Here is a 19,946-nt window from a genome sequence, read left to right as displayed (position 1 = left end):
TTAGTCTTCTTTTTCAAAGATGCACACAGTCTCATATAAAGTATTCAATCTAATCAAAACCTGAAATACAACACCACCCATTGTAATTTTGTAATAAGTAGTGGTATAGCAGTATTATATCTGGTTATGTTGGCCATAAAAACTGTGACCCCTCACATCAAGACTTTTCTATGCCTCACCACCATACTTGAAATTAAAAGGACACATGGCTTTAAGACGTGTTTATTCAACCATCAGAAACTCACACACTCACTTGTGCCTTCAGCAGTTGCACACAATAAATTACACTCTCACATTAGGAAGTATGCAAGCAGACCTTTATGGACTACTTGGGATATTGGCAAGCAGTTAACCTTGATTTGTTGCTGTAAATGGCTATTAGACTGTTTTTGTTGAGCACCATGTTAACAAGCAGATTTGAGAGGATAGCGCTGATGCCTCTACTGGATATCGAGCTGTGGTCTGTGTGCGGACGGTTGCCGGGGGCTGCAGGTTCACTTCTTGTCCTTTGTGCTCTTTTGCTCTGCAGCTTCGGGTTTGGCCACTTTCTCCTCGTCCTTCTCCTTTTTGGTGTCGGCTTTGTCGTCTGGCTTTGGAGCAGCCTTGTCGTCTTTGTCGTCGGCTTTGTCCTCTTTCTTGGCATCAGCTTTGTCTTCTTTCTCTTCGCTCTTTTTTGCTTCTTCCTTATCCTCTTTTGCCTCCTCTTCTTTGTCGACAGCTCCCTCTGTCTTTTCCTCCTCTTGTGCTTCTTGTTTGACTTCAGTCTCCTCTTTCTCCCCTTTGTCCTCTTCCTCCTCCTTTTCCTCAGCAGCCTCTGTCACCTCCTCCTTTTGCTCCTCCTCATCACCACCTGTATCAATAGATGAGTTTTATTAATTGTTATCAAAACCTTACAAATTCATATTTATTTTTATAGCAAATGATTTAAAAAATGCACCAACCCTCTTCCTCGGTCTTAGCCTCTTCATCTCCCTCCTTTGCCTCCTCCTCATCTTCTTTCTCTTTATCAACTTCCTCCTCTCCTCCTTCTTCCTCCTCCTTCTCTTCCTCCTTCTCCTCTTCCTCCTCTTTTTCCTCCATCTCCTCTCCTCCCTCCTCTTCCTTCTCTGCCTCCTCCTCCTCCTTTACCTCCTCTGCCTCCTCCTCTGCTGCCTGCTCCTCCTCCTCCTCCTCCTCCGGTGGGCTGGCCTCTGCCGGCTGGGCGTGACTGGCGGAGATGAGTCCCTCGGTGGTGCTGACGCTGGAGCTGAGCAGGCGCGATGTCATCAGGTAGGAGGTGCCAGAGCTCAGGCTGGAGAAGACGGGTCGGGCGAAGGAGGGCGCTGACAAACTGTGGCCGTACAAAGAGGACACTCCCCCGGCCACTCCCACACTGAAGCGAGACTCCTCCCCTTCCAGCAGCTTTCTGTACAGGTTGGTGGAAAGACAGGTGAGGAGCGGTACAGCAGAAAGGATGTAAAGTTTTGGTGGCCATCTATGGACACTTAACACTGAATAGGGTTTTATCTTAGAATATATTTACCAAAATAAAAGTAACCTGGTCTTAAGAATCTAAACATCAACATAAGTCCATTATACATTTACATTCCCCAAACAACCAATCAGTTCTCATAAGCAAAACTAGTTAAATTTGAATTTTTTAAAGCACCCCTTGAATTCACCTCAAATAACATCATGAATAACTTCAAAGTCCTGTTTCATGATCAGGGGTTTATGCAACATTTCAACATGCGATTGAAACAAATAATACGTCTTTGATACCTCTGATTCTTAGATTTCTTTTAGAAACTGTATCTGGTTTCTTTTTTTACTGTTATATATTTAGTTTTATTTTTCAATTAACAAATGCAAATATGTGTCTGGTGAAACAAAATATGAAGATATGGTCATGTGAAAAAGAATTTCCCTAGAGGGACAATAAAGGTCTAAAGTCTAAGTCTAAACATAAACATTTCCTCCACACTCAGCGGAGTATCGAAAAAAAAGGGGGAAAATAAAACAAACAAACCAAAAGAAACTGTATCTGATTTCTGATCAGATGGTTGTTTCTCACCTGTATGCAGCTATTTCAATGTCCAGTGCCATCTTGACATTCAGGAGGTCCTGATACTCCTTCAGGTAACGGGCCATTTCCTGTTTGGTGCCCCTCAGCTCGCCCTCCAGCTCTCCAATGGTGTCCTGAAATAAAAGATGAAGTATAGACTTTTCTAAGACACAGACATATAAATTCATATCACACACACATCATAGTATTATGCACTTTCAACAGTTGACACCGCTGACCTGCATGGCTTCTATCTCAGCACTCTGTTTCTCCTCCATCTCATGCAGCTGTTTCTCCAGGGACTCGTTGAGGCCTCTGCACGCATCGATCTCCAGCAGGCGGGTCTGGAGCTGGCGTCGGTACTCTCCCGCCTCATCCTTGGAGCTTCTCACGGCGTCGCTGTGCTGGGCCACGGTTTCGGTCATGGAGCCCACCTTCCCCCTGAACCACTCCTCAGCTGCCTGCATGTTCCTCGCCGCCAGCCTCTCATACTGGGACCGGATATCCCTGAGAGCCCCAGAGAGATCCGGAGTGGCGGCCTCAGACTCCACAGCCATCTGGACGCCTAGCTGGACTTGGGCCTGAAGCTCGGCCACCTCGCTTTCATGAATCCTCTTGAGGAAGGCCAGCTCCTCCAGCAGAGTTTCAACGCTCTTCTCCAGTTCAGCCTTAGCTAAGGCAGCCTGGTCGGCCTCACCACGGGTCTCCATCAGCCTGCCTTCAGCCTCCTCGCGGGCCAGCACCTCCTCCTCGTATCGAGCCTGCAAGGCACTCAGGGTTTGCTCCAGTCGTTCTCTCTGGCCCAGGGCAGCCTGTTGCTCTGCCCTGGCCTCCTCCATAGCTGCTCTCAGGGAGCGGGCCTCTTGCTCGTACAGCGCTCTCAGACGGGATGGCTCAGCGTGCCTCTGCCTCAGCAGCAGCAGCTCTGCTTCCAAAGCACGGTTCTGCTGTTCCAGCTCGCGCACTCTCTCAATGAAGCCAGCAAAGCGGTCGTTAAGATCTTGCAGTTGGGAGCGCTCTTGGGTGCGAACGGCACGAAATTCAGAGCTGATCTGGGCCGCCTGGCTGAGCTCCAGTTCCAGGGAAGAGGCTGTTGAGGAGGAGGAGAGCAGCACTCGGCCGGGAGAAGAGTACTGCAGACGAGAGGAGGACATTGGGGAGGCATGGGAAGAGTAGACGGAGTGGGGTCTCCCTCTGGTAACCACACGAGGGGGAGCTTCGACATACCAGCGTCTATACGACGAGGTGGAATAGTAGGGGTCATATCCGATGCTACTCATGGCTGAGTTGTGGGAGGACTGGCTGCTCTCCCTCTCCTCAGTGTGTGTGTGTATGTGTGTGTGTGTGCGTGTGTGCGGAGGTGTATGGAGGGCTCAGGTTTAAGCCTCGACTGCTTGCTGCTGCAGCAGCCGGAGCTTTTATAGTAGGACAGGGAGCTCTGACGCAAGCGCTTTCCCCAAACTCTGACAATGCAGGCTCGATAGGCTTATACTGCAACAGCACGAATTGAAACGGAGAAGAACCATGGGAATGAGTGTTGGAGGGAAATAAATGAGGATTAAAGATGGAAAGAAGACAAAGGACAGGAGGGAAGAGGAGACAAAATTACATGCATGTTATAATATAAACTCTGTATGATCCTGTTTATGTTGCCCTGTCTTTGGCATTGACAGGAAAGCCAAGTTCTTGAATAATACAGATTTATCACAGTTTGCTGAACAGGGCAACAGAAACATTGATGCATCTAAAACCATAGAAACAGCACATTGCCAGTTTTAACATCAAACCTGAACCCTGACCTTGATCTGACCTCAATCACTGCAGTACTACAAACAGATTCTGATGCATTTTATTAGGAAGTCTACATATTATGAAGTGTGAGAAACATGACTAAAACATACTTGTTGTGCTATTCTCACTGCAGGAGAGGGGGAGAGCAGAGAGGGAGAGAGAGAGAGGGGCTGTCCTGATTTTTTACAAGTGTGACACAGCATCTCTCCCTCTGGCGGAGAGCAGAACTACATTCATGACCTCAAAAGACCTGCAATGATAAAATCCCACCCAAACAGAAGGTGACATGCTATAGTGAACAGCAGGCAAACCAGTGTAACTGACACTGAACTCATTTTACAATAAGAAAGAGATCACAAATACATTGGGTCAGTGTTGACCTTGTAGAAACCTAAAGGTATATATTAACTGAATTCATCAGTTTGTCTCTTCACACCTCTGTGCCAGTGTCATAAGACATTAATGAATAGTCATACATATTGGAGTACCGTAAAGATGATATGACATGGTGGAGATCCAACCTTATAGTTACTTTTTCCAAAGCATAAACTGTTCATATTATTATTTTTTTCTTCATAAAAGAGATTAGTTTTTGGAAAGAAAGTGGAAAGTATTAAATTTCCACTTCATCTTTTTGTCAGGTTGTTCCTTCAGTTCTATAAGATGCAAACAGTCCCTCTCATCTGCAGCAGTTACCCCAGCAGGTCAGTTATACAGTTGCTGACATATTTTACTTTCTGTGTGTGTGTGTGTGTGTGTGTGTGTGTGTGTGTGTGTGTGTGTGTGTGTGTGTGTGTGTGTGTGTGTGTGTGTGTGTGTGTGTGTCTGTGCAGGTACAGTATGCAGAGACTCGGTGTGAGGCAAGTTTATGTTGGCTTATTCATCTCACTTTTGAGCTCCATGCATAAATGAAGTGTATTGCAGTGCTTTGCAGCAATTTCTGTGTTATGTGTGTGTGTATGTGTGTGTGTGTGTGTGTGTGTGTGTGTGTGTGTGTGTACGTATGATCCGATCCAGTAATTTGCCTATGCAGCAAAGGCCCCCACTATATGTACAGATGATGCTGTGCCCATACAGTATAGGAGGGAGGCAGGCAGTGGGAGGTGGGGATCTTCCGTAGGAGCTGCATGGACTCTGCTGCAGGCTGAGTCATCGTAACAGCGGTGATCACACAATCTCCCCTGTGTACACTTTTTCCCACCCTAACAGCAGTCTGACAATCTGCACCAGGGCGGTTTTTGGGAGACAAGAAGCTTACAGGACCGGGGGAAATGCAGAAAGCAGACTATTAACTTCTCCTGCCAAACAAATTAACTCACTTTCAAGTGCTAATTTCCATGTTGTTGCCTGTTCTCTGAAGTTAACAAAAAAAAGTATCACATTATTTTAACATTTCCAATAACTTCCACTAACAAGGCTAAACTACAGACAGCGCCACAGACCCAAGAAACATCTGTAATGTAAGACAATCACAGTCCAACCTCAAGAGGCAATTAACTATTTTCCTCTTGGTGGTGATAGTGGTGACATTTAATATGGAGCTTTTTTAGTATGAATTATTAATGCATTATTTAAAGATGCATTAATTTATTTTTGGTCCTAGGAGGTAGAAAAAACACCTTGAGAGTTGCAGATACAACCACTAGCAGACTTATAGTTATAGTTACGGCCATACTACCCTGAGCACGCCCGATCTCGGAAGCTATAGTGACATGGAAGTTTAGTATTAATTTATCTAAACTTTGTTATAACCTCCACTGAGCCACGGCTCTAAAGCTGCCAGATGTCTAGTTGTATGTTCCCCTGCCACTGTGTAAGCTTGGCTGTCTGTTGTATGATTCTGCATGGGCATGTAGTACAAAGTGAAGTATAATAAAGCAAATGGCAACAATACCAAAACAATGATCTCAAACAGGCTAAATGGCTATATAAAGTGGAGGAGCTCAGAATTAATGTCACAAAATGTCAACATTAATACTGTTTATATTAATTTTATTAAAATCAACCCCAAAACCACGATGGGCCTGTCACATATAGGAAGCACTGTTGGTTCCTACTTTACACAATACAATACCATATCCCCTTTTTGTGATCATATGATGCAGGTTCACCTCCGGCCTGTAGTTTAGTAATTTCCTATTTGTGGGCTATATTGCCTTTATTTCTATGAATCATAATTTGATTCAGAAGAGGCAATATGTGTTGACTTTACTTGACAGCTCAGCTCAGCTTTGGCTCCGTGGCTTACAGTTTCCAAGCTTTGTCAGCACTTTATCTCTGCCCTTTAAGTTTCAGTGCACTTCTGCATCCCTACATCACGTTTCATGAAGGATACTGCAGAATATTTGGCTTAAATGTCTTGTTGGGATATAATATTTCCAGCAGGATGGAACAGTGGACAGTTCTCAGAACAAGACTCAACAGAAACAATAACTTGAATTATGCTGTATGATAATCTAATAATATGATGTACTGTACATGTAGGGCCACTGAGACAGGACATTTTGATCCCTTGGGTTTGCAGTCTGCCATTTGCCTGTACTTTGTATAAAACTGAAACAAATAACATGGTACCATACTGTATGTGCTCTGCATTGAATATTTACTCACTAAAACCTCAGTCTTTATGTCATAAAATGACATGGCTTAATCAATATGACTGACAATAGAAACAAATGTATGGTGCATGAGAGAAAGTATTTGTGTAACTGGTACTAGAGCAACTCCTAGAGGTGATGGGCAGAAATAACACTTTATAAATTCCTTTATGCCCCATTTCAAATATTTCAATGGCTTTTTAAAAAAAAAATTTGGATAAAAAAATATATTATTTTTTACTCCAGCTCTTAATTTTTAATAGGAATAATAATTATTTGTATTGGTAATACAGTAGCAGTAGTAGAATTATAGCCTACTGTAGAAGCTTCTGTGGTTTCAGTTGTTGGCAGTGGCAGCTCCATGTACAGTAAGAAAAAGCAAGCAGATAAGTGCGTACAATATGCAGCTGTTAAATCAGCTGTGCTTTGGCAACATGTTGCTAGTGGATTTTCTCCTCCCACAGTTGTGAAACTGAGTTGACCTATAGGAACAATGCCTTATTATCCCACATAAGAACTACCCCGTGAACAAGGGTAATATTTACTAAAAATATGACCTCTTTACACTGTAGTGACCTGCAGTGTCTCTCTCAAGCACTGAAACTGCCTATGTGAGAGTGAGGTGCCTTTTTGCAGCCAACTCTGATCTTTACACTTTTGTTCCACAGATCTCAGTTTAAAAGTCATGTTGCTATTTTGGCTTAATATCTGACCTCTGGCCTTCCAAGCCACCACATGTCCCTGCAGCCCACCAGAGGTCCGGCTCTATTGGTTGTGTCTGTGTGTCCATCAGTGTATCAGTGCCTCTCAGAGGTGGAAAGTAAAGGAGGCCTGTCTGCTATGCACCGCCACTATCCAGGCTGCTATAAAAAGAGTGTGGCATGCCGGCCCCGGCCTCACTGTTGTCAGCCAGTGTGTGTGCACAGCTTAGAAGGGCTGAGGGTCCTGTGTTTGGTTTAAGGTAAAACCACAGAGAAACACTGTAAGCATGTCCAAGCATCGTTTGGTTATCGTGCGCCACGGCGAGAGCGCCTGGAACCAGGAGAACCGTTTCTGCGGCTGGTTCGACGCTGACCTCAGTGAGAAGGGTCTGGAGGAGGCTACGCGTGGAGCCGTGGCCATCAAGGAGGCTGGCATGAAGTTCGACGTGTGCTACACCTCCGTGCTGAAGCGTGCCGTCAAGACCCTGTGGACCATCATGGAGGGTACAGACCAGATGTGGGTGCCTGTGATCCGTACCTGGCGCCTGAATGAGCGCCACTACGGAGGCCTCACCGGTCTCAACAAGGCTGAGACAGCTGAAAAGCACGGTGAGGAGCAGGTGAAGATCTGGCGTCGTTCATTCGACATCCCACCCCCAGTCATGGACAAGGACCATGCTTACCACAAAATCATCAGTGAGGTAAGAGAACTCAAAATAAAGGAAAATAACATCTCTAAAAACTAAGATATAATGGGATTTTTTCTTTATTATAATTTCCTAAAGAGCAGTTTCAACCAATTTAATGAATACCATGCAGCAACCACTAGTACAAATTCATTCTGTTGAGCAAACTTTACTCAACTGTCTCATCCCTCAGTTGTGTAACTCCTGTGTTGTGGGTGTAAACTAACTTCTGCTATTCTTTCTACCTCCAGTCCCGGCGCTACAAGGGCCTGAAGGCCGGTGAGCTGCCCACATGTGAGTCACTGAAGGACACCATCGCCCGTGCCCTGCCTTTCTGGAACGATGTCATTGCTCCTGAAATCAAAGCCGGGAAGAACGTTATCATCGCTGCCCACGGCAACAGCCTCCGTGGCATCGTCAAGCACTTGGAGGGTGAGCGTTGCAATCAGCGGGTGGACGATTACAAACACAGTGGAGAAAGCGCTGCAGTGTTAGATTGACGTGGATACTGTCTGAAGCCAGAAAATTGCACTGAATTAACCAAAATGGTTTTGAATGCAGCTTTAATCACATTTGCATACTAGACCAAGACTTAGATAATCAGCCAGACACACACACACACACATACACACACAGTTGTGGATTACAGTGTGTAAAAATAGCTTGCTGGGACTGTCTCACCGCAGCTCAGGGACAGGGGAGAGGGTCATGAGCCTGGTTCCCATTACAGTCACGACCTTTATGTAGAAAGGTTGTACTTTTTCAAGGAGCGTTCAGACATGGATAAGGTAGTCATACAGCCAGAGTGCTTCAAGGTCAAAAGTAAATGTCAGACAGGAATGGTATACTGTAGGTATCAGGGCGAAGGATGAGAGAGAGAGACAAGAAGTAGATCAAGTTTCTTATACTGTATGTTACAAATTGCTGTAACCGAAATAACTTAAAATACAATCAGACAGAAAGAGAACCTGCTGAAAGCTTTTATTATGCAAGACCAGTGTCCTTCCGGTATGCCGAGCTCGGCTCCAGACACTTTTATAATGTATCAATTACATTCCATCTGTTCTGTGTGCTGATCTGCATGTCTGCCCGTCTGCTTCATCCACCTGTCTCTGTACTGTAGGTATGTCTGATGCAGCCATCATGGAGCTGAACCTGCCCACAGGAATCCCAATTGTGTACGAGCTGGACGAGCACCTGAAGCCCACTAAGCCCATGGCTTTCCTCGGCGACGCGGAAACCGTGAAGAAGGCCATGGAGGCTGTTGCTGCCCAGGGCAAAGCCAAGAAGTAAACCCGCTTTGGAGGTTCCATGAGGAGGCAAAAATAAAAACAGACTGTTCCCCCCACTTCCGTGTCCTTCAACCTTTCGTCCTACCCATTTATCCATCCTTGTTGTCCATTCCAACCGGGGAAAACTTTAATGGTTCTTTTGGAGTCGGGCCATTGTCAGCACATTAGCCTTGTTTGTTTAAATGACAGAGGAATGACCTGTCAATTCAAACAGACAGCTCCAGCCTCACATTTTGAGGCAGCCACACATCACTCAGCCCTTTTAAATTGTGATCAAGCCCTATTTTGAGGGCTTCACCACCCTGGCACAACCAATAAAGAAACCATGTTTTTATGTGGGCCTGTGTGTAATTCTTCTCCTTATCTTCTCATCTCGCGTCTCTTTCCCCCTTTTCTTTGCTAAAATTACATTGTCATCCTTGTTTCTTATCCCTATTCTTCTTCTGCTTCCCGTTTGGAAATCAGTAGTTTCAGCAAAGCGTAAAGGTGCAGTGAAATCTTATCCAGGAGGTAGAGAGAGAGAGATAGAGCAGGAAGAGGAGGGGAAAGTAGGGGAGGGAGAGACACATGCAGTCTGAGAGATAAGTCATTGGGTTCATCTGGCAGCATTCCCATGATGCAGGGGAAAGGCTTGTCTGAGTTTTAGCCTTTAGATGAGACAGAGAAACCGTCGTGCAGATACAAAGCAAACAAACATTAATGTCCTTATATGACCCACAGACAGATGACAGATGAGAGGATAAACCTTACATAAGGGAGTGCAGGATAATAAAAACCACACCGTATTGTATGCTTCACTACAAATAGTATTGTCCCTAGCAGTGTTTGGCTCCATTTGTCGCCTTTGAGTAAGCATCACTGCAAATCAATACCAATTATTCTAAGCCATTAACTTTTTCTATGAAGAAGCACGTCTGTCCTGTCAGGAGTGAGGTCTATGCCCCTTCTGTAGGACATTAGGGGTCACTGAGTGGGACAGAAGTTGTTCTGGTGGCTTAGTGATGTAACACCATCTTTGTTTGAGACACTTTGCACTGTTTTTTCCTTTAATTTGTCATTTGTATGTTAATGCAGTTAGCACTTCATTCCAATTACTTTAAGGACGCATAAACGTTTCTTGAAGACATTTAGATAATTATTTTTAGCTGCTGGCCCAAAACGTATCTTAGACACACATTGAGACTGAACTCTGAAGCTGTACTTTGGGAAAGCAGTGCATTGAGTTGTATGCTAACAATGACAATATTACAATGTACAGTATATTGTTTACATTGTTCACAATCTTGGTTTATCATTAGTATTCTGACACAAACACAAAGTACAGCTCAGGCAGAAGGGAATGAGATTTGATTTGTTTTATTTACTTATTAAGTTTTTGTTTTTAATGGACAGGACAGTTGGAGAGAGACAGAGAGAGGGGGAATGACAGCAAGGGGCTGCCGAGTGGAATCGAACCAGGACTGCTGCAATGAGGACTATAGCCTCTGTATATGGGGCACCTGCTCCATCAACTGAGCTACGTATATGACTAAGTGATTTTTATCTGATGATGGTACCAAATGAAAAGTTATAAAAAATAATATCCAGACTTCGAAAGTCTTTGAGGACCAACTTGGTAGCATCCTCACAGCTGTCACATCCTACCTTCCTTTTACTTGAAATGAGACACTAACAAATGGACAAATTCACATATAGCAGGTTTAATTCAGGATTGCCGTAGTGTTAGTTATTACCACAAATAACATTAGTTCTGAATATTTAACATGTTACATTACATTTAATTAGTAACGTACACACAGTATCAAAAACAAGCAGGGCTGCAGAGAAAAAGTAAAGGATCAAGACTGAGATTTGCATTTGATATTGTCATGCCATCTAATGGCCACTAAAAACAACACCAGCTAAGTGTGAGTTATTGTGTTAGTAACTAGTTTTAAACCAGTTTCATTATTGAAATTGAAATGTCTGAGGGCATGGGTCGAAGGTTTTGGAGTGTAAACACTGACAAAATACAGTAATCACTATTGTACTGTATTGGATTATTTCACATTTGCATCATCTGCTGCAATAATTGTCCATTCAAGCAGTCCACAGGTAGAGATCCCGAACTGGCATGCAAGACTTTTCCACAGCCTCAGTGCTTCCATTTGACAGGTCATTATTACAGCAGTTCAAATTTAAAGTCACGATTAAAGTTAAAAATAACAGCCTCCTCATTATCCCTTAAAAAGAAAGGCGTTTGAGGTGGCAAACTGGCACTGTACTGTAATCAGATGAAGTGTCTTCCGTCGTGTGCAAGCTTTGATGTTGAGCTGGATGCTTGTTGCAGTCAACGTTCAAACAGGTTTAGGAGCTCAGTTGTGGCTTCAGTCAGAGGTGTTTTGATCAGCAGCACTTTTAGCAGCAGTCTGCCTCTTGAAGTGTTTGAAGAAGCTCGGCATAGATGCTATCTTGTATGGATTTTTCTTGTACGTGACTGCTTTCTTGGTTTCTGCGTTTGACACAAAAACGTACTCTGCAGCGCTTGTCACATTCTTTTCTATGTTGTTGATCAGATCCCCCTGATAGAAGAAAAAAAACATCACAGATAAGCTCTTATTCATCCCTCGATGTTGATATCAGTTCTTTACATCCACAAATTAAATACAGTATATTCCTTAATGTCCTTTGAGGCAGCATTTTTACCTGAATCTCTATCATCGTGGCAGTGTCAGAAATTATTTCATGCATCTCTTTGATGCTGGACTCGAGGCAGAGGATATCCAGATAACGAGATTCGATCTCACTCAGTGCATTACTTGAAATTTGAGCGTTACAGTTGATCTGTGAAAGAAAAAAAATCCAAGATTCACATGTCATTATATATGCTATAATAATGATAATAATAATGATGGTAATAAGATCACATCATTACATATAACACACAAGCAGTGAATACAATAATATGTATGTGATTAACAACAAAAACAAAAACAAAACAGTAGGTTTCATTTGTGGCCCAGAGTTTTATGGAATTTTACTGACATCAGATCTGAAGATGGCAGGATTGTCACTGTGCAGCATCACCTCCAACTCTTCATCTGTTATCACTTTACCCACTGAAATAGATTAAAAACATGGCATGTCCATCTTAAAAAAAAAACATATCTGGTGATTCCATCAGTGACATTTCACGTACAAGTCAAGAGTTAATGACTAGCACTTTCAAATATTGACCACATGATGGCGGAATTACTCCTCTACTCTTCTTTGTGGTTCTGCCAATTTCTGCAAAGCAAAATCAGTTAAGAATATTGTTGTAATATTGTTACTGGAGTAAACCAAAACCTGTGTGTGTAATCAGAGCGTGAGATGTTGATCTTTATCTGTTTATGTGAATCAAATGACTGAAGTAAAACAGAGCTCGGAGAGATTATGCACAACACCTGAACCTGAAGTTCACTTACTGAAAAGACGGGGGGTTAGACTGCGTTCATGGATACTAGGGCTCAAACTAGGATCAAACTTCGCTATTCAAACAGAATTCATATTATTTTTAAAATGAGAACATTCGAAGGTGAAAACTGACGTTTGAATGTGTGCCTTCCGCAACGACGCAAATTAGCGTTGTGCGTTACGACGTTCAGGGTAGTAAACATGTTGATAAAACAATTATGTTGTTGTTGTGCGCGATGTAGAGCTGCAGCTTCAAATTTACGAGCAAGATTTTTTAATAGCCCGTTTATTCGGCTGGGGCGGGGCGCCTATACGTGTTCCCACACTACTCTTTTTATCGATCGATCCGCGGACCACTTATGTGCCGATCACGGATCAACTGTGATCTGCACCACTACTTATAATATTTCGATTTCCCTTCTTGAAGTTTTATATTGAGTTGGTAAAAATTAAGTGTGTTGCAAATGTTACACAACAGATTTGGTTGGAAGAAGCATTAGAAATTCAAATCTGATTTTGGGAGAAGATTGACAGCCCAAATGGATACACGCACACCCGTGCAAAATAGAGATGTTTACACTCGAAGCAGACGGTTCGACACGGTATCGATCTTTCAAAGCAAACGTTAATTGGTTTTGTTTATACACTCGCAATTTGCTTTGAGACTTATGTGGGAACCATGGTTAAACTCCCCCACTCTCTGAATTTTTTGTATTTCTATCAATATTGCAAAAGCACATATATTACATACAGCATATAATGATGGCACAATCACCTTATAACACAAGTACAACAGAAAAAAATTTCAAGATGCACATAGAACCTTAATTATTAAACATAGACAACAGTGCGGAGTGTTGCATGACACTTTGCCCTTTATTGTTCTGTGCAAATGCTATGTTGAAGGTTGACCAGCAGATGTCGCTATATTTAATTGTATCAAATGCTTCGAAACACTGAACCATTTCAACACAATTGCTTCATATTGATTCAGTGGTTCAGAAAGCTTCGGTTTCTCCGTCACTACCGTGTAACAGCTCTTTATCTTTTCTGAATTTGAATGATTGTTTTAAAATAACCTGAATTGTTTTAAATGGAGTAGGCTGAGACTATAGACTAAATATAAACACAAATGATAAACATAATCATTTTTTATAGCTACATTATAAATTAGCTTTAATTTCAAATTTGACAAGTGGGTGTGTGTAAAGGCAATGAAAAACAAACTGATCCCTCAAAAAACTAGAAAAAGTGTTCATGTTGCAGTTATACTTTGTTTTTGGTAACTCACCGATCTTCAGTTGTCTTTGAAGTTGTGATTTGCTTTTCTCTCTGAATGACATCTGTGCTTCATGGTAACCCCGCATGACGTCAGCAAACCACTGAGACAGGTGTGAGTGCTGGTGAAAGAAAAGTCACATTACTGAGCCAGAGATGAAAAGAAACTAACTGAAATATCTTAGACAAACCACTAGGATTTTATATTTCTGAAGGATGTGAATACATAAAATTAAGAGATAACCATCACTGTGCACCTGGCTCATTACACTTAACAGTCACAAACAAACCTGATTCTTCACTATTCGCTTGATCACTGAGCGACTTTCACCATCTTTATCTGCAGGCAAATCTTTCTGCATTGCTGAAAAACAGAGCACGAGACAGAGCCATGATACATTCTCAATTAAAACTCAGACCCTCATCATCATGTAATGGCAAAAAAACATCTTGGCAAATCAGTTTGCTAATGAAATCCATTCACAGTATCAGGTGAAGTGTTTTGCTGCTCTGCAACAGTGACGGCCAGCAGTAGAGTGGAGTGCAGCAGCCCTCTGTTTCTACCCATTTGCAAGTGAAATGTTGCGTTAAGAGCTACACCGACCCGGAAACAGAGTGTGCGGTTTAGTCCCTCTGCACTGTCACAAAACACTGATGGTCCAAAGCCACGTGCCTTTCAAAATAAAAGACCTACATGAAAAACTGTTGCATTCTCACTAATTGTGTTAACCTCAAAGCAATGACTCAATGAAAATAAAAAAAAATTTAAAAAAAATACTTATCTCCACTTACAGTTTAACTTTGCTTGGACCAAGCTGGTGTTCCTCTTGATCTCATCGTTCAGCAGCTCCAGCTTGTCTTTATCTTCTATGACACACAATAAGTTCGTCAAGCTGAAGCGCGGAGGATCTCCCCTTTTTTTACACAATAAGTTCACTTCAAACTGAAATAATTAAAATGAAAGATGATACGATCTAAAGACTAGTTAGGTTTTGCATGAATTGTGCTTTTGTCTAATAGATGGATTGGGTTCTGTAAAACACCTAGGTTCTCGTTTTCTATACAGAACACATAAATAACCGTTTCCTATTAGTGTACAGAATACACAGTGCAGTCTACAAACAGACATAGTTGTGTTTGTCAAAGGCTGCTGAGCCTACATGTTTCTGTTCTTCTGTTTGTTTTCTCAGTGTTATGTGCCCCGAAGGAGACAGATCTCTGACAGAAACATGGTGCAGTAGTTAAAGTATTAATTCTACTACTCTCTACGAAAACTTTATTTCTCATTATGCAGGTAACACTAATATCATCCATTGCTAGTCTGAATTAGTATTTCTGAGCTCTGTACTTACTCTTGTCATGGACTGTGGAGGAGAGGATGGCGACGTGTTTACTCTGCACCTCTTTTGCTTGACAGGAGATGTTTTCAATAAGGCTTTTCACCTCCCCCACCTACACACACAAATACACTATCACTCACTATTTGGAAACAGGACCAGACAAAAAAAAACAAAAAACGGCCACACATGCAAGCTTTGAGAAGTTTACCGTTTTGAAAAAATCCTCCATGTTGATTTTGCTCTGTGCTGTATTTGTCATATTATCCCGGTGCTGATGGTAAAAAAAAAAAAAAAAGAAAAAAAAGAGGAAAAAGTTTATCTACACACTCCAACCGTTGCTCCAGAGAAACAGTCCTTTAAAAAAATCCCTATCATTAATTAGTCACCTTTTGAAGCTAAAAATCGATACAAAGACGCGTTTAATACGCAGATACGGTAGCGTAAGAAACGCTGGATGTTATGGCCATTTTCCTCGTTCAGGTGACCGAGGGGAAGTCTGTAAACCAGACACCTGTTGCTGTTTAAACACTAGGATAACAGTCACCTGCCACGTTTACTCATAACAACAAGTAGGCTAAAGATAAAAACAACCTCTAACGGATATTTCTGCTACTTTCGGTATCAGCGATAAGACTCGACCTCTACCTGCCGTGTTTCCTCTGATGGTTTGGCCTCAGCGCACCTCTATGATAAAGAGCGCGCGCGCGCACGCACGCAGGCGCGGTACCGAGATAGAAAAAAAAGAAGAGGGAGAAAAAAACACTCCAGCAAACAAAGAGCCTGCTCAACCACCTGTGTGTTGAAACTACAGACAGGCTACAACACGGAGCAGGTGAGACGGAAGACACCTGTTCATTGTGTCAGACATGCAGCCGGTGGGGGAGGTTTTCCTCGCGAGACAAACGGTTGTCTGCGTTTAACGTGCTTCAAAACTTTATGTGACGTAGCCTACATGTGGTGTTACAGAGTACCTGAGGGCGGCGCTGTAAACAACCAATCACCGATTCTCCATGCACTATAAACCCACATGTATAAAAAAATATATATATATTTTAACATTTATTTATAAAGGCAATCTCGCCGAGACAGGTCGTCTCATTCTCCAGAGAGACTTGTTACTTGTGTCTAAACAGCAATTAGTTACAGATAGACATTTTATTAATCCAGTATGGCCTTGAAAGCACCAAGTGGAATCAGATCACTATGAAAAACTAAAAACAAGAACACATTTTCAAAGATTATTATTTTTCCAATGTTCTTTGAATAAGTTTAGTTTTTATTTTCAGATGTTATAGTGCAAACCACTGAGATAACTAATAACCAGACATAAAAAACGAAAGACGCAATTTATTCCTGAAGAGGAACCTTTTTAAGATTTCATCAATCGACATGCCCGAGTTGTTGATAAGAGGCCACAGACTCAATGGGGGTTAACTTGTGTGGATGTAACAAAGGGGAGGACTGCTGGCACCTTGTTTTTACTTCAGAAATATATTTTAATGCAATACCACCACGTTTAATATTTTAGGTTAGGTCAGGTTTTTAACCTTGCAGGCAGGACACATATTGATTAGCTAGCCTTAAATGTTGCTTTCACTTATCAGTACATCCTGTGAGGATTAACCTGGAACAACATGCGGGTAATAAAAGGAAAGATGGCCACCTTCCTTTGAGCTGTGTTGGTTTCAGGGCTTTTATGAATGCTGCCTTGCTAAGACACTTGAATAATCATCATTAGTGTTATCAATGGCACTGGTGCTTCTGCTAATGTGTATGATTGGACAAAAAGGGCTTTTATTTTTGTGAGTAAAATCAGCCGTAATTCTGGACTATTCAGTGTTTGTTAGTCAGTGGGCAATGTCCCTGAAAAAGCAAACTAATTCAAAAACCTCATTAACCTCATTGTTGTGTTCTGCATTTCACAAGCTCCCTTGTGTATAGGATATGTTTTACAACTATATTCATTAGCACATTGAATTAAAAATATTTTTCTTGTTATAAACAGTTCTTGTTTGTCTTTTTTTTTTGTCCCGGCCCCCAAGATCACTAGTACTAAACAAAGCTGCAGGACCTGCAACTACAACTAAGTCTTCCATCCATTTCCAGCTACTTACAACTCTACTGAAAACGTGAGGGTTACTGTAGTTCAACTTCAGCATGGACTGTTGCAGTTTAATAGCACTATACAACTGTGCCTTTTGACTCATGATGTCTATGAATTGATCGGAGTTTGTTCAGATTTTCTTATAAAGCACATACAGCTCTATGCATTGCAAAGCATCTGAAATATCACAGTCTGTATTCTAATCTCCAAGGTTGTACCACAATTCTAGCCTATTCTGCATTTCCATGGACTTTCAAGATGAGCTCTGATGAAAAGCTCCAAATATATAATTATAAATGGTTACAGTCTCAAATGGATCCCAAGTGTAGTTAAAAAATAAATTGTTCACAGAATGAGACATTTTCCAGGACCAATTCTAAGTCATTACTTTGCACTAAAAGCCCACCTGCATATAAAATCCATTACTGTAAAAATGAAAGGAAGCAGCTTAATTCTCTATGCTAAAGCTAATGTCTCTATACTTCTGAGTCACTGCATATCTGACACACCCTTAATCACAGTAGGGTGGACACAGCTGCACCAGGTAACATGACTAGCCTATTGAACAATAATAACAATATAAACAATAATAATACCATACCATACCAACTTTATTTATAAAGCACTTTAAAAACCCAGTGGACCAAAGTGTTGTACAAAATTACACATAAAATATACAATATATAATGATAATTATGATACCTACATACTGTATGCATCAGCTCTATGTGATTTGGAATGAACAGATGTGAATGGATCTGTTTCCGTAACAGTATCCAATCAACTTGTATTGTGTCACAGGACATGGTGAGTTTTCCTCTGCCACTCCACAAATATGTAAATTAATCTGTGCATGGAGACCTGCACCTGCCACCGCAGACAAAATCAATAACAGATCCTTCAGAGTCCTACGGCGTGGTCTTTTCACATGAGTGACATGCACAGCGAAAAGCACCCATGTCCAATCAGAGGTGCTGGTTTTCATAAATAATTCAGTGAGTCCTTGTGGTGGGCTAAAGGCCTTCTCTGTTTCTTGGCGCTCATGATGTTTTCCATTATTTTACCAAGGGCCACGACTAGTAAATTAGGATTACTTCTCTTACTTTTTATTTTGAATTTGGTATCATTTTTTGAAAATGCCACTGTCTCATTTTAACTAAATGGCTACTGCACATTCTGGCTGTAATATCTCAGGCCGGTTATCAGGGTGGGGCAGGATGTTTGCTCAGACAAGCTGGCAGACAATAATCTTCCCCTCAAACACCTATTCATGCACTCTCTCATTTCTTTGTCTCTGTATCCCCAAAATACAAAATTGATGTAATTGACATATTTTGAATAAATGGTTATTTGTCTCAAAACTTGTAGTTTTCAACTATATACAACCATGCAAAATGTTTGGAATTCCTACATGAAAAGAAAATTTCATGTTTCAGCAAAATTTAGGCTGCTGCAGCATATGTGCAAAGTTAATATCTACTGTAGAAAATATAGCAATTCTGACCATTAATTTTAATTCAGCTTTTGACTCATACCCGAGGACTCACATCTTTCTAAGAGGAGGTCAGAGCACAAATGGATTGTCTCTTTTGGACACTTAACTGGGGTCAAGACTTGCCTTTACAGAGGCATGAACACAGGATTCAACATTAAAAACAACCTTGAACTAACTGCACCTCTGTGCTTTCCTTAAGACTTTTTGATTTTACACATGCATTATTTATTAAGGAGAGACCCGCAAACATGCCTCTTCTCTGAGGCAATCTAACCTCTCTGGTATATATTTCTAGGCTTCAATGTACTTTGATATGAATTGCATTTCATCTTATTTGATTTTGATGCCATTTGATGTATCTCTGTCTTCCCACCACTAGAGGTAGCTTCAACATTAGACTCTGATGTTGGAGAGGGAATTTCTGTATGGCCTTTAAGTATGATAATCCATACCTGAATCAGCACTTCAGTGTAATTCAGGTGACTCACAGCCAAGTTTCCTGAGAGATCCACATTTAATAAAGAATAAGCAATATCTACCTGACGATACATAGTATATCTTCTACACTTTCAGAAGATAAGAAGAAATAGGATTCACTGCATCCACAGGTAAAAAATCAGGAGGTGGTTTACTTCATGCTGTCTGACCATGCAGGAATCTTGTGGAGTAACATATTGCTATAATAATGTGATGGTCATGCTGTGGAACACAGAGTTCACAACAAACTTTGAGGATGGAAGAAACATATTACATAAACAAAGGAGTCTCAAATGGGTTTTGCATGTCTGACCACTATACACATTCTCCTCGTCTCTTGTCAGGCTACACCTGCATTGCTTCGCATAGGTAATTCTGTTGTTCTTGGCCAGTGTCCTGTCCAGACAATAATGAGCTGCTAATTACTAATTAGCAGTCTGTCCAGTGCACGCTAAAGCTAAAACAGATGTACCAGCCAGCTCCCTCTGCCAGCATTCTTGTCCCAGCCTCTACATCCAAGACAATATGGCTCTGTGGGATAACAGGGATGGAGCTTATGGATGTGGATGGAGTTGTAACATGCCATTGTAATGCAGCTGTTGGTGGGACTCCTTCGTAGAGACGATCCCCTGTAGCATTATCCAGAATTATCTCAGTCAGCGGGGAGATCGTAATCCATCTGAGCAAGCAGAGGAGGAAAGAAGGG

General features: G+C 41.8%; 3 protein-coding genes across 3 annotated transcripts; 1 reads left to right on the top strand and 2 right to left on the bottom strand.

Annotated features, from left to right (window-relative positions):
* Nucleotides 1-494: 494 nt before the first annotated feature.
* Nucleotides 495-3,389, bottom strand: nefla (neurofilament light chain a; the record flags this gene model as incomplete). Its single annotated transcript, XM_083984254.1, has 4 exons — nt 2,284-3,389; nt 2,054-2,178; nt 942-1,405; nt 495-850 (listed from the first exon to the last, which is right to left on the bottom strand). The coding sequence occupies exons 1-4, from the start codon at nt 3,322-3,324 to the stop codon at nt 495-497; spliced, it is 1,986 nt and encodes a 661-aa protein (XP_083840380.1). The 5' UTR covers nt 3,325-3,389.
* Nucleotides 3,390-7,304: 3,915 nt separating this feature from the next.
* On the top strand, nt 7,305-9,445 carry pgam2 (phosphoglycerate mutase 2 (muscle)). Its single transcript, XM_083984101.1, has 3 exons — nt 7,305-7,834; nt 8,071-8,251; nt 8,943-9,445. The coding sequence occupies exons 1-3, from the start codon at nt 7,421-7,423 to the stop codon at nt 9,110-9,112; spliced, it is 765 nt and encodes a 254-aa protein (XP_083840227.1). The 5' UTR covers nt 7,305-7,420; the 3' UTR covers nt 9,113-9,445.
* Nucleotides 9,446-11,477: 2,032 nt separating this feature from the next.
* On the bottom strand, nt 11,478-15,393 carry LOC310995111 (syntaxin-2-like; the record flags this gene model as incomplete). Its single annotated transcript, XM_083984040.1, has 8 exons — nt 11,478-11,672; nt 11,797-11,934; nt 12,124-12,209; nt 13,838-13,946; nt 14,115-14,188; nt 14,617-14,691; nt 15,177-15,276; nt 15,373-15,393. 8 exons carry the CDS (start codon nt 15,391-15,393, stop codon nt 11,478-11,480), a joined length of 798 nt encoding a protein of 265 aa, XP_083840166.1.
* Nucleotides 15,394-19,946: the final 4,553 nt, after the last annotated feature.

Source organism: Trachurus trachurus (assembly GCF_905171665.1).
Source record: "Trachurus trachurus genome assembly, chromosome: 12".
Classification (NCBI taxonomy): Eukaryota; Metazoa; Chordata; class Actinopteri; order Carangiformes; family Carangidae; genus Trachurus; species Trachurus trachurus.
This window is presented reverse-complemented; position numbering and strand designations above follow the sequence as displayed.

What these genes read in the sequence shown, in the direction of transcription:
- pgam2 (XM_083984101.1), top strand. Translation starts at nt 7,421, where the DNA reads ATGTCCAAGCATCGTTTGGTTATCGTGCGCCACGGCGAGAGCGCCTGG. An exon ending in ACCACAAAATCATCAGTGAG is followed by an intron (nt 7,835 to 8,070) that starts GTAAGAGAACTC and finishes TTCTACCTCCAG; the next exon opens with TCCCGGCGCTACAAGGGCCT. An exon ending in CATCGTCAAGCACTTGGAGG is followed by an intron (nt 8,252 to 8,942) that starts GTGAGCGTTGCA and finishes TCTGTACTGTAG; the next exon opens with GTATGTCTGATGCAGCCATC.